Raw genomic sequence first — 14,061 nt, 5'->3', positions numbered from 1 at the left:
AGTTATATATATAAAAAAAAAATTGTCACAGAAAGTAGACTTCCCGGTTTGGCTAACCCTCCCTTAACCTTAATTAACCCACCCTTTCCAGCACCTAGCTGTAAACTTGGTCCTTGCAGGTCCTTGCTTTCTGTTCCTTGCAGTCATGAGCCATCGCAGTCTTTGCATCCTGCTGGGCCTGGATCTTCTTCCTGCTCTCTATGCCTGCGCGGTTGTTCTTCTTAGCTTTCTATGGAGCTATCCGCCAAAGAGGTTTTCTTTTAGGTATTCTGCATTTATATGTGCTGACAATAGGAGAGAGCAGAGAGGTAATCTAATCAGTGTACTGCTTCTCTTTTGCTGTCCAGTCACAGGACTGGATGAACTGACATACAAATCCTTCTGCAGGTAGGACAGCCCCCTAGTTGTACAGTTTTTAAGTAGTATAATTATCTGTTGGTTTGGAGTTGAGATCTAAAGGTAGACCTGGAAAAGCAAATCCTTTGGTCCTTAATGTGCAAAGTGTAAAACCATCAGTATATATGGCCTAGATGTGCATGGATGCATCCATAGCCTAAATATGCTGAATTTACTAAAAAATGTGGTTTGCTATGGAGTGTATGCTCCAGGGTCCTAACGTGTGCTGATTAAGTAATGGCATAATATCACGACAGTGTCATTCAACCTGGAAGAATGAGGATATCCTGTAAGTTTAGGGCATCATGGAGCCACAACCTGAAGGGGCGTTATCGTGGTGCCCTGCTCTCAAAGTATAATGATGCATAGAACGGCGCTGAACCTGAAGGGGCGTTATCTTGGTGCCCTGCTCTCACAGTATAATGATGCATAGAACGGCGCTGAACCTGAAGGGGCGTTATCGTGGTGCCCTGCTCTCAAAGTATAATGATGCATAGAACGGCGCTGAACCTGAAGGGGCGTTATCTTGGTGCCCTGCTCTCACAGTATAATGATGCATAGAACGGCGCTGAACCTGAAGGGGCGTTATTTAGTGCCCTGCTCTCAAAGTATAATGATGCATAGAACGGCGCTAAACCTTAAGGGGCGTTATCTTGGTGCCCTGCTCTCACAGTATAATGATGCATAAAACGGTGATGACATCATCAAGTTATTGACTAAGAGCTACCCAGTGCCATAGAAGAGGAACCCTGCATGTCGTGTGACCAACCTAAAGATGTCTAAGAATGGTAAGTATAAAATAAATTGTAAGATAAATATAAATATAACTATAACATATTTAACATAAATATGATTCTAATATAATTTTAAAATACAGTCAGAGAAGCCTCCGGGTGGAGAATTAGGATGGAGCATAGGTTGAATTTTTTCTGATTGTATTATTTGAATTAGAATATTTATCTATTTAGTATGCAAGGCAATACTTGAAGCCTTCTTAGATTTTTGGAATGAAAGACTTGGCAGACTTTGCTATATGTTAATTATCAGTTTCCTGATATGAAAACTTTTCATCATACAGTATATATATACCAAAAAGAATGTAATCCAATTGGAAGGATTTTTAAGGATTTGGCTATGGTTTATAAAAATCTGAATATCTTTTATACAATACAAAGCTGTAAAGGGGGAGGCTGTTAACCAGTGGTCTCCAAACTTTCTGAACAAAGGGCCAGTTTACTGTCCTTCAGACTTTGAGGGGGCCGGACTCTGGCCAGTGTGAGTATAAAATGCCCTGAGCAAAGTAAGTAAAGAAGTAAAGAATATCCCCATCAGTGATATTAGTAGTGGGAGGAATAGTGCCCTATTGTTGGTATTATGAGTATAAATAGTGCCCCATCATTGGTAGGAATAATGCCCCAATGTTGGTATCAGGGGAACAAATAGTACCCCATCATTGGCATCAGTGGGAGGAATAGTGCCTCATTGTTTTTATCAGGGCAAGGAATAGTGCCCCATCATTGGTGTCAGTGGAAAAAATAGGGCCCTGCAGTTGGTGTCAGTGGGAGGAATAGTGTGCCATCAATGGTGTCAGTGGAAGGAATAGTGTCCCATCAATGGTGTCAGTGGGAGGAATAGTGCCCCATCATTGGTGTCAGTGGCAAAAATAGGGCCCTGCAGTTGGTGTCAGTGGGAGGAATAGTGTGCCATCAATGGTGTCAGTGGAAGGAATAGTGTCCCATCAATGGTGTCAGTGGGAGGTATAGTGCCCCATCAATGGTATCAGTGAGAAGAATAGTGTCCCATTGTTGGGGTTAGTGGGATTAGTACCCTCATGTTGGTATCAGTGCTAGGAATTATGCACCATTGTTGGTGTAGAGAAAATAGTACCTTGTATCAATGGAAGGAATAGTGTCCCAAGGGCCTGATAAAGGCAAGCAAAGGGCCACATCTGGCCCCCGGGCCACAGTTTGAAGACTACTGCTGTAAACCAATCTTTAATATATGATTATCTCTCCTAAACTGATCTCACCTTTGTAAAAGTTTTAGATTTAGTTCAATGTCTCAAATTCTTTGCCGCACATGAAAAAATGTGGTATATACATGACGCCAAACTTTTTCATAGTCAATTTTCTTATTGTGAATATCAGTTGTATTCTCCATACACACTTATAATACCATCTGATAAACATGCAAAACTCATTCTAAATATATATGTAAACGTATAATATGCACAATGTATCATAAGAAATGCAAACATGTGTAAGCACTAAAAGTGGATCTGTAAATATATATGCCTGTAATCCCTCATGTATACAAATGGTCCATTCATGGAAGAGATACATTGAGCCAAAGCAGAAATATTTACAGACAAGTTATATTTTTCAACAAGCTAACAGATGCTAGCAATTGTATCCAAACATAAATCAAATGTTATATTTAAAGCTGAACTCCAATCTTAAAGTTTTACTAAACCCACAACAGTAAAAATAGGTCTGTATGTGCAGTAAAGCATGCTTCTTATACTCACTGTGGAACCTAAGGAGTTAATCCATTGCATTGTGTTAAAAGTCTGTTTGATCCTGTCTTCTCTGATGCTCCCCTTCTTCCACAGTCCCCAATCCATCTGCTGATAGTACAGAGCCCTACGAGGCACTCTGCACATGCTCAGTTTGGGGGGGAGGGGGCATGTGATTAGCACAGGGCCAATCAGCTCAGTCCAGACAGGGAGTCAGGGGTCATGCAGCCTCATTGGACAGTCAGATGAGAATGAAAATCCTCCTACAAGCTTTAACCATTGCTCTGCTAGACACTGATAGAAGTCACAAGACTGATATATACTGCATCTCCATGTTCTGTGTACTGTGGGAGACCAAATATAGTGAATACAGGGTCCTGGGTTTAGTAACACTTTAAGATTCAGTCCTGCACAGTTGTATAGTCTCTCCTATACTGAAATTGCTTACTGTAATTTCACTTCATGCTGTGAACTTCTCACAGTGTTCATTAAAAGCTGCAGCAAGTTGGGTAGAGTCTGCCTTGTTCTCCAGCTGGAGGACGCCCATGATCATCTAGCATTCTCCCTAATCTGAGTGCACCTGATCCACCCCTTTCCTTCTTTAGACTTATTTTTCAGTCTTGGGAGTCCCAGCATCACACATGGGTGCTACCCTGGTATGTCTGAAAGCAAATGCCACCAGCTTAGGACTGTCCACTTCTCCAGACTGACATCCATCCATCAAGGCATTTTGATATTTGCATAACTCCTCTCAAGAGCTAGCCTACTGTTTCCATCAGGGCTGAGACCTTTAGAGACGAGTACTGAGGCAGAGTGCTGTGATGTTTTTAGGAAGCTTTGTACAGCACCCTAATGGCCTCTCCCACCAGCCATGATCCACCTGATATGATCTCTATGTTAGAGATAAATGGATCCAATTGAAATTCCTCCACAGGTTGTACTACTCTCCCCACAGGTTGTCCTCTATTTACACCACAGTCGACCCAACGGGTCCTATGGGGGGGGGGGGGGGGGGTGGCATGGTAGACAGTGTATACATCCAGCCCAGTACATAGACACCAGTACAGTTGTTTTACTGTTACTGTTTTGTATTGCTATGCCAGAAATATTAAATGTCACTTGAAAAACAAAAAAAACATACCTACATACATACTCACCTAGATGGCTGCAGCAGAGGAGCCATACTTCTCCTTTAATCACTTTTAAGCGGACCTTGCAAAACTATCAAGATCTGCTTATTTCATGAGAAAACCTCTTCCTCTTGCTAAAATACTGCACTAAAATAACAAGAAAACACATGTCGGGTTAGTATACTTACCTACTTACCTTTTTCCCTGCTTCTGTACTGCAGTGGGTGACATCACCGACCTTCAGAGTACTAAATCTAGTACTAGAGTAGTCCAAATCTAGTGAGCTGATGCTCCAGCACAGTGCAGGATTGTCTTTTCACGAGATCTGGGCTACATGGCATTTCTTAGGTTCTCACTGGAAGAATGGTGATGTCACCCCTGCCTAGGCACCATGAGGGAAGCTAGGGATAAGGTAACAACTGTATAAATTCTGACATTTCTTCCCACAGGTACATTTTTGCTCCACTATTATACAGCAAAAATGAATGGGGAGGAGACTTTGATCTAATGCACAGATAAAAAAAAACGGTTTTGCTTTAGGAATGTCCCATTGTTAGTGTTCCTGGCCACGTGCAATGCCTCCATTCTTCATTAGGGAAGACATATTATTAATATTGTGAACTCAGTTTTGAAAAGATCAAGTTTTACAAAACCGTGTGACATCCATACACTATATTATCAAAAGTATTGGGCCAGCCCTCCAAATCATTGGATTCAGGTGTTCCAATCACCTCCATGGCCACAGGTGTATACAATCAAGCCCCTAGGCATGCAGACTGCTTCTACAAACATTTCTGAAAGAATGGGTCATTCTCAGGAGCTCAGTGAATTCAAGCGTGGTACCGTGATAGGTTGTCACCTGTGCAATAAGTCCACCTGTGAAATTTCCTTGCTAATAAATATTCCACGGCCAGCTGTTAGCGGTATTATAGCAAAGTGAAAGAAACTGGGAACAACAGCAACTCAGCCACGAAGTGGTAGGCCACGTAAAATGACAGAGCGGGATCAGCGCATGATGAAGCGCACAGTGCGCAGAAGTCGCATATTTTCTGCAGAATAAATAGCTAAAGACCTCCAAACTTCGTGTGGCCTTCAGATCAGCACAACTGTGTGTAGGGAGCTTCATGGAATGGGTTTCCATGGCTGAGCAGCTGCATCCAAGCCTTACATCACCAAGTGCAATGCAAAGTGTTGGATGTAGTGGTGTAAAGCATGCCACCACTGGACTCTTAAGCAGTGGAGACGTGTTCTCTGGAATGACGAATCACGCTTCCCTGTCTGGCAGTCCAACAAAGGTGTCTGGGTTTGGCGGTTGCCTGTCGGGAGAACGGTACTTGCCTGACTGCACTGTGCCAAGTGTAAAATTTGGTGGAGGAGGGATTATGGTGGGGGGTTGTTTTTCAGGGGTTGGGCTTGGCCCCTTAGTTCCAGTGAAGGGAACTCTTAAGGCGGCAGCATACCAAGAAGTGTTGGACAATTTCATGCTCTCAACTTTGTAGGAACAGTTTGGGGATGGCCCCTTCCTTTTCCAACATGACTGCACACCAGTGCACAAAGCAAGGTCCATAAAGACATGGATGAGTGAGTTTGGGGTGGAGACACTTGACTGGCCTACACAGAGTCCTGACCTCAACCAGATAGAACACCTTTGGGATGAATTAGAGCGGAGACTGTGAGCCAGGCCTTCTCGTCCGACATCAGTGCCTGACCTCACAAATGCTTTTCTGGAAGAATGGTCCAACCTTCCCATAGACACCCTCCTAAACCTTGTGGACGGCCTTCCCAGAAGAGTTGAAGCTGTTATAGCTGCAAAGGGCGGGGCCAACTCAATACTGAACCCTACAGACTAAGACTGGGATAACATTAAAGTTCATGTGCGTGGAAAGGCAGGCCAACCAATACTTTTGGCAATATAGTGTATATGTTGGTTAGTAGTATAATAATATTTGGCAGAACTAGTACTAGTATAATCTCAGATTCCACCAACTACACATTTGAAAACAAAATCTTCCTTTATTAGTACAGTGTAAGAATCAGTGATGGACAATAACCCGGAGCAGTCAATCATGATTCATTTTCATCAGCTTAGAGTAGGCAGACTAATGAAAACTGTGGTTACTTTTTGCATGTTTTTGAGTCTTTGATCTAAAGTTTCAGCTGCTCTCTTGAAGAGTGTATTGGGATAAAAGGCTTGTATTTCAAGTGTGCTGATAGTATAATATTATGAAAGCTGTAAGAGGCCAGAAGTGGTAGATGATCAGGCAAAAGTGAGAGGTACAAAATCTTTACATATCCGATATTCTAACTTTGCATACATACTACGGTATATATATGTTTGTAAATATTACTGTCACGGTGCAAGAAACAGGCTCTTTAGCACCACCTGTTGACCATGAAGATGTACGCACCCAGCTCCGGTTGCTTTATATATTTCTATATTTATATCAACCTGATCATTTTTTTATATCACAGAGAGGGGTTGCTAATGTACGCAGGGTTATATAAATGCCCAGATATTGTTGATATATATGTCAGATGTGAGTGCTGTAAAGGACCCACTGCAGGAACAACCTTAAGGCTCCATGCACACTAGTGTTTTCTTAAGCTCCTAGAAGGTGTTATTAGCATTTTTCTTTCTTCTAGAAGCTAAATAGTGTTATCCTATGTGTCCTTTCACACTACTTTAGGCTATTAGCATTTATTAAGCTTCATCTTCTAGGAGCATAAAAAAAAGTTGTTTTTGTAGTGTTTTTTGGAGCTTTTTTTCAGCAGAAAATAAAACGCTAAACACTACTAAATGCTATTAAAACCCTACTAACAGCTTTTTTTTTCTACCTTTTTTCTTTTCTTTTTTTTTTTTTTTTACATGTACTGTAAAAACACTAATAAAACGCTCCTAAACCCTTTAAACATGACTAAAACGCTACTAAAACATTACTAATTTACCAGTGTTTTTTAATCCAGCGTTGTATGGGCTTTAAAAAAATGCTAGTGTGCATGGAGCCTTAAGGTATGTGCGCGCTAGATCCACAGATTTGTTAAAGTATGTTTTCTTTTTTTTTTAACTAAAGCTACAAAAAAATGTTTAACAAAAAGTGCTACCTGTGATAGAAGGCTGAAGGTGTTCTCATACTAGGCATGGTTTCCTTGTACAGTGCCCAGGTATGATTGCCCCCACTTCCCTTCTGCTCTGTGCTAGCATTTTGATTGGCTTGAGCATGCTTATGTCACCACATGTCATCATCTCTGCAGTCAGACCAGCACGAACCATAGTTTTGTGGTCTGCGAGTGCTCAGTGATTAAGTGATTAGCTGAACCATACCCCAAGCCCTCTTCCAGGCCATCCCGGCAAGGTATGCTGAACTGAGACTAAGCACTGTACAAAGCAATACCACTAGACAAATGAATTTGACTTACAATACACGTAGTGTGAGTACACCTTTACTGCCCGGCTCCCTGCTGAGCATTCTGGTTCCATCCAATGGCCACTATTTCACTACAGGATACAGAGTAGATCTGCAGCAGACAGTGGAGAACCAGGCAACCTGGAAGTGTCAGAGGGAGAAGGTTTTACTACAGTGGTAACTTTTCTAGATAGTGGAGATCGCTGGACAAGTAAATATTACAATTGTTTAGACTGGGAGAGGCTGGGGGGATCCTGGACCAGGCATTAACTATAGTGTATGAGGAAAGAACAAACAGAAGGAGCACAGGCCTAGTGCATTACCATAAAAAATGTTTAATAAGAAATAAAGTAGGTGTTGTACTCACAAACGACAATAAAGTCATGGCACATCATAAAAGAACATCTGGGTCAACACTGTGCTAAGTAACAGTCCACAATAGGGAGTGTAGACATCCAATAGGCTGATGCGTTTCGAGGACTTGCCTCTTCCTCAGAGCCACTGTTGACCCAGCTGTTCTTTTATGACATGCCTTGACTTTATTGTCGTTTGTGGGAACAACACCTACTTTATTTCTTATTAAACATTTTTTATGGTAATGCACTAGGCCTGTACGCCCTCTGTTTGTTCTTTCCTCATTCAGTATATTTGGATTTCCCCAGTCTATTGAGGGCAGCAAGGTGTGCATGTTCCAGGACATTCTTAATGTGGTTGTAGCCTGCATCAAGTCCATCCCCAAGAGCAAGAGCATTTGTGTTTAATTACAGTGTAGCCTGCTGTGTACATTCCAGGACCTGGCTATGCAGTCTGGAAGGAGGGACTAACAGGACTGGCGGAACTGGATTAAAACTCCTTTACAAAATAAAACAATTAACATACAATATAATAATCAGCGATAACATTTCCTGATATAAATATACAGAGAGCGTTTACAAATCTTTATTTAAAATACAGAACTGTAAACAATTAAAAATATAAAAAATGCTCAAAAAATTACATTCATGTAAACATCATAGGAACAGTTTAAAAAATAGTTCACTGAAAATGTACGGCAGGTTCCCTTTAAAGCATTTTTAAAAATATACATATACAGAGAGCATTTAAAATCTTTATTTAAAATACAGTATCAAAAATACAGAACTGTAAACAATTAAAAATATAAAAAAATGCTCAAAAGGTGACTTTCAAGTAAACATCATAGAAATAGTTTAAAAAATAGTTCACTGAAAATGTACGGCAAGTTCCCTTTAAAGCATTTTAAACAATATACTTAAGAGCCTTCGGTTATGTCTGGTCCAAGAGACAGACATTTCCATATGCAGGAGAGGACTTCCTGTCATGGCATGGAAATTTATAGTTGATCGTTATAAAACTTACAGGATACTATTCAAAGTTTTATGACTTTTTACCATAATGGGTCAGCATTTTGTTGTTTTACTAGCTAGAAAAGTTACATAATCTCTCTGGTTGCAATATAACATGCTGTAGTTTCTTTTGTAATACACTTTGTAAATATCTCCAATATGAATGATTTAATGGAGTTCACATTTCGTAACATGTTCAACCATATTCAGGATGGAACATGTTGTGATCTGACTGCACCCCGCTCCCCGCTGTGACAGCTAGCAGGGGATCTTCCCCTAACCCAACCCCCCGGCACGCTGGCAAATTTTAAAAAACCGTGGCCATCCGGGGCTCCACCTGCCTGGCTGCATCACTCATTCACAGCATTCTGTGAATGAGAGACTACAAGTCCCGGCAGCCTTGACAGGTTCCTGCAGGCAAAAATACTAAATGCACATTTTTTTACCTGCAAATTATAATTTTATAATTATAATTTTTTACTAAAAGGTGAACTTATCCTTTAAATCCTGCATTACTAGTGTCACTTCGGCCTGAAGGTATTAAAGAGCTCTCCTCCCCCAGCAATCTCTAATCCTGAATATCACCCAAACTTTCCTGTTCATTCATTCCCAAGACCTCCTTTCCTCTAACACCCTCATTACCTCAACTCATTCTCATCTCCAGGACTTCTCCAGAGCCTTTCCCATCCTCTGGAACTCTCTACTTCAGTCTGTGTAGCTATTTCCTGCTCTGTCTGCCTTTAGGTGATCCCTGAATACTCATCTCTTAATGGATGCCTATCCTGCCTCAACCAAAAAAAACTGTACTTCTACCTTTTCCATCCACTCATCTGTCAAAACTATTACATTTAGTACCACTTGCTCCCCCTTCTTAGATTATGAGCTCCCACAAGCCTGTCCTCTTATATCAAATTCTAGTGTCTCTCTTTGTATTGTAAAGCGCTGTACAAACTGTTGTCACTATATATATTCTGTTTATTATTTAATAATAATAATAACCTCAGCCTCAACCTATAGAGTACATTGCTAGGACAAGGCACTATTCTCAACAGCATTCTCCTGTGAACCCAGACTGGTTTGTTGATGCCTCCCCAGAGGTTCTTTCCCTAGAAGACTGGTGCAGACCTTGGTGCACTAAGTCTATGGGGAAAATACCAGAGATAGGGTAGGATTTGGAGCCACCATAATATCATGATTGTCCAAATGTGTTTTCAAAACTAATGCCTAGGGAGGGGGTGTTTTTTTGGGGGTCCGAACTGCCTGCTAGGTCTGAACAGGCATGTAAAGTCATTAAGAGACCAGCATATGTGACCTTACTTTTTAACCCTGCTTTTATTGGGGATCACTAGCAAACCTCTAATCTTCACTTGAAAGTTAATGTGGTTGTCCTGATTTTATGCCCTTAAGTGGATCTCCGGGATTTTCCATAGGTCTATATTTGCATACTTGTTTCAGGGCAGTGACTTAATGTTTTGAAGTTATTATATTAGTATTGCAGCCAAATAACTCACATTTTCAAAAGAAAAGGTCAATAAAGTTAACTTCTTTGCTTCTTCATTATAAATTTTCATTAAAAGGCCATATGAAGTTGACATCGGCCACCTTATGTGACATTTCATTAAAGGATGAACTTTGGGTAATTACTGGCAAGTTTTAATATTTCTTACAAACTCAACTTTTGAATTCCCAGCTCCACCCTTTGGCCAGTACAAAAAGGTGATACCGTCCCCGAAGATTGTTTTGTTTAGTTTACATTGCAAATAATATAGCTTTTGAGAACTCATTACTAAATGCACCGGAGATGCAGCCTACAAGCATCCACCCATAACATTAACCACCTCAATACAGGACACTTTGACCCCCATCCTGCCCAAGCCAATTTTCAGCGCTTTGAATGAGAATTACTCAGTCATGCAATACTGTACACAAATTAAGTTTTTAGACAGATAGATCTTTCATTCTGGCGGTATTTAATCACTACTGGGTTTTACATTTTTTGCTAAATAAACAATAAAAAAGACAGAAAATGTTGAAAAAAACATGTTTTACTTTGTTTCTGTTATAACATTTTGCAGATCAGTAAGCTAGTGTATATTATTTAGTTTATGTGAGTTATAGTCTAAAAACTATGATATATATATATATATATATATATATATATATATATATATATATATATGAAAATCTATCAATCTTGATGTACTGGCTGCCTATCTCATTTAAGGGCTGGTTTACACCGTAAAAATGCAGTTCGGATGCGTTCTGAATGTGTTTCTGTATTCACTTTTTCAACTCGGTTTTGCTGTATTTTTGATGCGTTCCTATTCATTTTTCTCTCTTTTTCTTGTGTGTTCTGGTGCATTTTTGGTGCGTTTAGGTGCTTTCCAGTCCATTTCATGTCATTGGAAACCATGTAACATACTATCAATGCGTCTTTGATGCAGAAAAAAAATTCATTGGACTGGAACTGGCCCTTGATCTCATTTCTTGAGGCCCTAAAATGCCAGGATGGTACAAATACCCCCAAATGACCCTTTTTTGGAAAGTAGACAGGCCAAGGTATTTGGTAAGAGGCATAGAGTAGTTTTTTTGAAGTTGTAATGTTTTGGAAAATAAAGAAATGCAAAAAATTTATTTTTTTCACAATTTGTTTTTACATACTGTTACCAGTGCAGCTGGTACAGAGTCGTCATATAACTTGTGAGCCGGTGATCGGGGACAATGACTGGTGACAGTATGTAAAAAAATACATTTTTTTCACAATTTTTTAAAACTTTTTTTTCAGTAGTGTTACCATAGTGTGACACTGTACTACTCTGGGGAGGTGATCAGGATTTGTTTACACACTCTGATTGCTTATAACAGTGATAATAACTGTTATAACCAATCCTTTTTTATGAATGGCATCCATTCATCCAGTGTATACTATTGTGAAGCTGTGATTGACCACAGCTATCACATAGTACAGATGCACTTTGCTTGGCCCTATCTGTACCATGTGAATTTTGTGACCAATCACAGAGATCAGCACAATAGTACACAATGAATGGCTATGAATGAGTCATTCATTGTGTACAACTGTCATGTGATCTGCTGTGTTTGGTCATAGTGATCACATGCTACCGGCAGATGCCCAATACACTGATTTGTCATCCGGACAGAGCGAGTGACAGATCCTGGCATCCACCCTGGATGGCAGCACTCCCACTCGGCCGTTATTGTACTATAGGCCGGGTGTGAAGTGGTTATCAGTTTGAGTAGACTGATCCTTTAAGCTCATTGTATGCAGCCATGTGACCACAGATTATTGTTCGATCTCTTGTCATGCAGGGAGAGGTTGGACCAGCAGGACCACCTGGACCACCAGGGATTCCTGGCCCTCAGGTATTATAATACAACATCTATAGATGATAATCACATGTAGGGTTATGCCAACAAAATAAATCACTATTTTCCCTTTTAGGGCCTTCCAGGAATTATGGGACAGCTTGGACTGAAAGGTGATAAGGTGATCTAAATATTTTTATTATCAATGTGACATATTATTACACAATAAACCCACACTTGTAATGTTAATCACATTTGTTGAAAGAATAATTAACAACAAAGCCTTTTTGGTATGACAGATTTGGCAGAAGTTTGGAATTTTAATTCTATGTAATTCTTGAGAATTTATACAGATATTGCTGCCAGAGAACCTGCAGAAATGTTGCTGTTATGTTATGACTAATAATGATATATTATGTAGGGTGAAGTTGGATTCTCAGGTGAACCGGGAGAGAATGGCTATCCAGGAGATAAGGTAGGTTATGCATAACAAATTAACATAAATATTATGTTCCTGATGAAAGCTCTGTCAAGATATAATAGTCTTTGACTGAAAGTTGGTCATATTATTCCAAACAGCATCCAAAGCACCTGCTGGAAAACTTTTTGGTGCATCAAACTCTGATTTCAGAGATGCAGTTTGACACCCAATACATCAACACACATCTGTGTGCACAACAGCCTCTGCTCTTCATAGAGATGTATAGGGTGCATATTGGACATGCTGATGAATGCAATGCACTCAAGGCATATCTCCGGTAATATAGTTTTATTCCCATTTGTTGAAGCTCTTAGGGACACAGTTTGCATGGCGAATATGTTCTTCCCATGTAGGTTTGCTTGATGCAAAAAATACATCCACAGATAGATTAATGGAATACTCTACAGACACTTCAGTATTTATGCACTTCAAATGTAAGTACCTCTTGAGAAGAGACTGATGTGGAGAAATCTGTAGAATATGTTGATACATTTAAAAAATACGAGTAATTAGTTTTAAACAAGACACACACATACCCAAAGCAAATGATCAGCCCCATACTGCTTTCCATGCCCTAATTTCGGAGGTGTCAAAAGAAGATTCGAAAATACCTGTTTTACATAAAGAGCCTTGGGGCCATTCTGAAGGAAATTGTGAAACCATATTCTGACTTTTAATCTCAGAACTCTAACTTTAAACTGTTAATGCCAGAATTCGGACATCTAATCTGAGAATTATTGTTTTAAAACTCAAACTTTGAAACTTAGAATTCAGTCTTTAACCTCAAAATTCTTCCTTTATTCACAAACTTCTGACATGATAGTCAGAAGTCTGAGTTTTAATCTCAGAATTCTAACTAGAGTTTTGACATTATCTCTGTATTCTGACTTAATAAAAGACTCAGAATTTGGTGAGTAAAGGAATAATTCTGAGGGTAAAGTCAGAACCCTTGGTTTCAAAGTTACAATTCTGAGTTTTAAAGTCATAATTCTCAGACAGAAAGTCAGAAATCTGGCATTTAAAGTTTAAGGTTAGAATTTTGAGATTAAAAGTCAGAATTTGATTTAATACATTTCCTTTAGCATGGTCCATCTTCTGTGATCTACTTACCGAGTTGAAATTGAAAAGAAACACTGATACACACATACCTAAAGCAAAATATCAGCTCCACGCTGTTTCCTATGCCCTAATTTCATAGGTGTGAAAAGAAGTCCCTAAATACCTCTTCCAGAAAATACTTCTACATGCAGACAAGTTTTGGGGCAATAACAAAATGCTGACTTTTAATCTCAAAATTGTAATATTAACACTCAGAATTCTGAATTTTAATAAGTAAATTCTGGCTTTGAAACTCAGAATTGTAACTTTCAAACTTAAAGTTTTGACTTTCTCCTCAGAATTTTGCCTTTAATCACAGAATTCTGATTTTAATAAGTAAGAATGC

The 14,061-nt window shown here is 39.6% G+C and overlaps 1 protein-coding gene across 2 annotated transcripts in view; it reads left to right on the top strand.

Annotated features, from left to right (window-relative positions):
- Positions 1 to 14,061, top strand: part of COL24A1 (collagen type XXIV alpha 1 chain) — a 384,809-nt gene that overhangs the window by 214,358 nt on the left and 156,390 nt on the right. For both annotated transcript variants that reach the window (XM_089684422.1, XM_089684421.1), the window contains exons 15-17: positions 12,140 to 12,193; positions 12,273 to 12,317; positions 12,558 to 12,611. In XM_089684422.1, coding sequence (XP_089540548.1) covers positions 12,140 to 12,193; positions 12,273 to 12,317; positions 12,558 to 12,611 — 153 coding nt within the window. The remainder of the gene's footprint in view (positions 1 to 12,139; positions 12,194 to 12,272; positions 12,318 to 12,557; positions 12,612 to 14,061) is intronic.

The sequence above is a fragment of the Staurois parvus genome, unplaced genomic scaffold, assembly GCF_062004578.1.
Source record: "Staurois parvus isolate SC_StPar_1 unplaced genomic scaffold, SC_StPar_1.0 ptg000347l, whole genome shotgun sequence".
Taxonomy (NCBI): domain Eukaryota; kingdom Metazoa; phylum Chordata; class Amphibia; order Anura; family Ranidae; genus Staurois; species Staurois parvus.
This window is presented reverse-complemented; position numbering and strand designations above follow the sequence as displayed.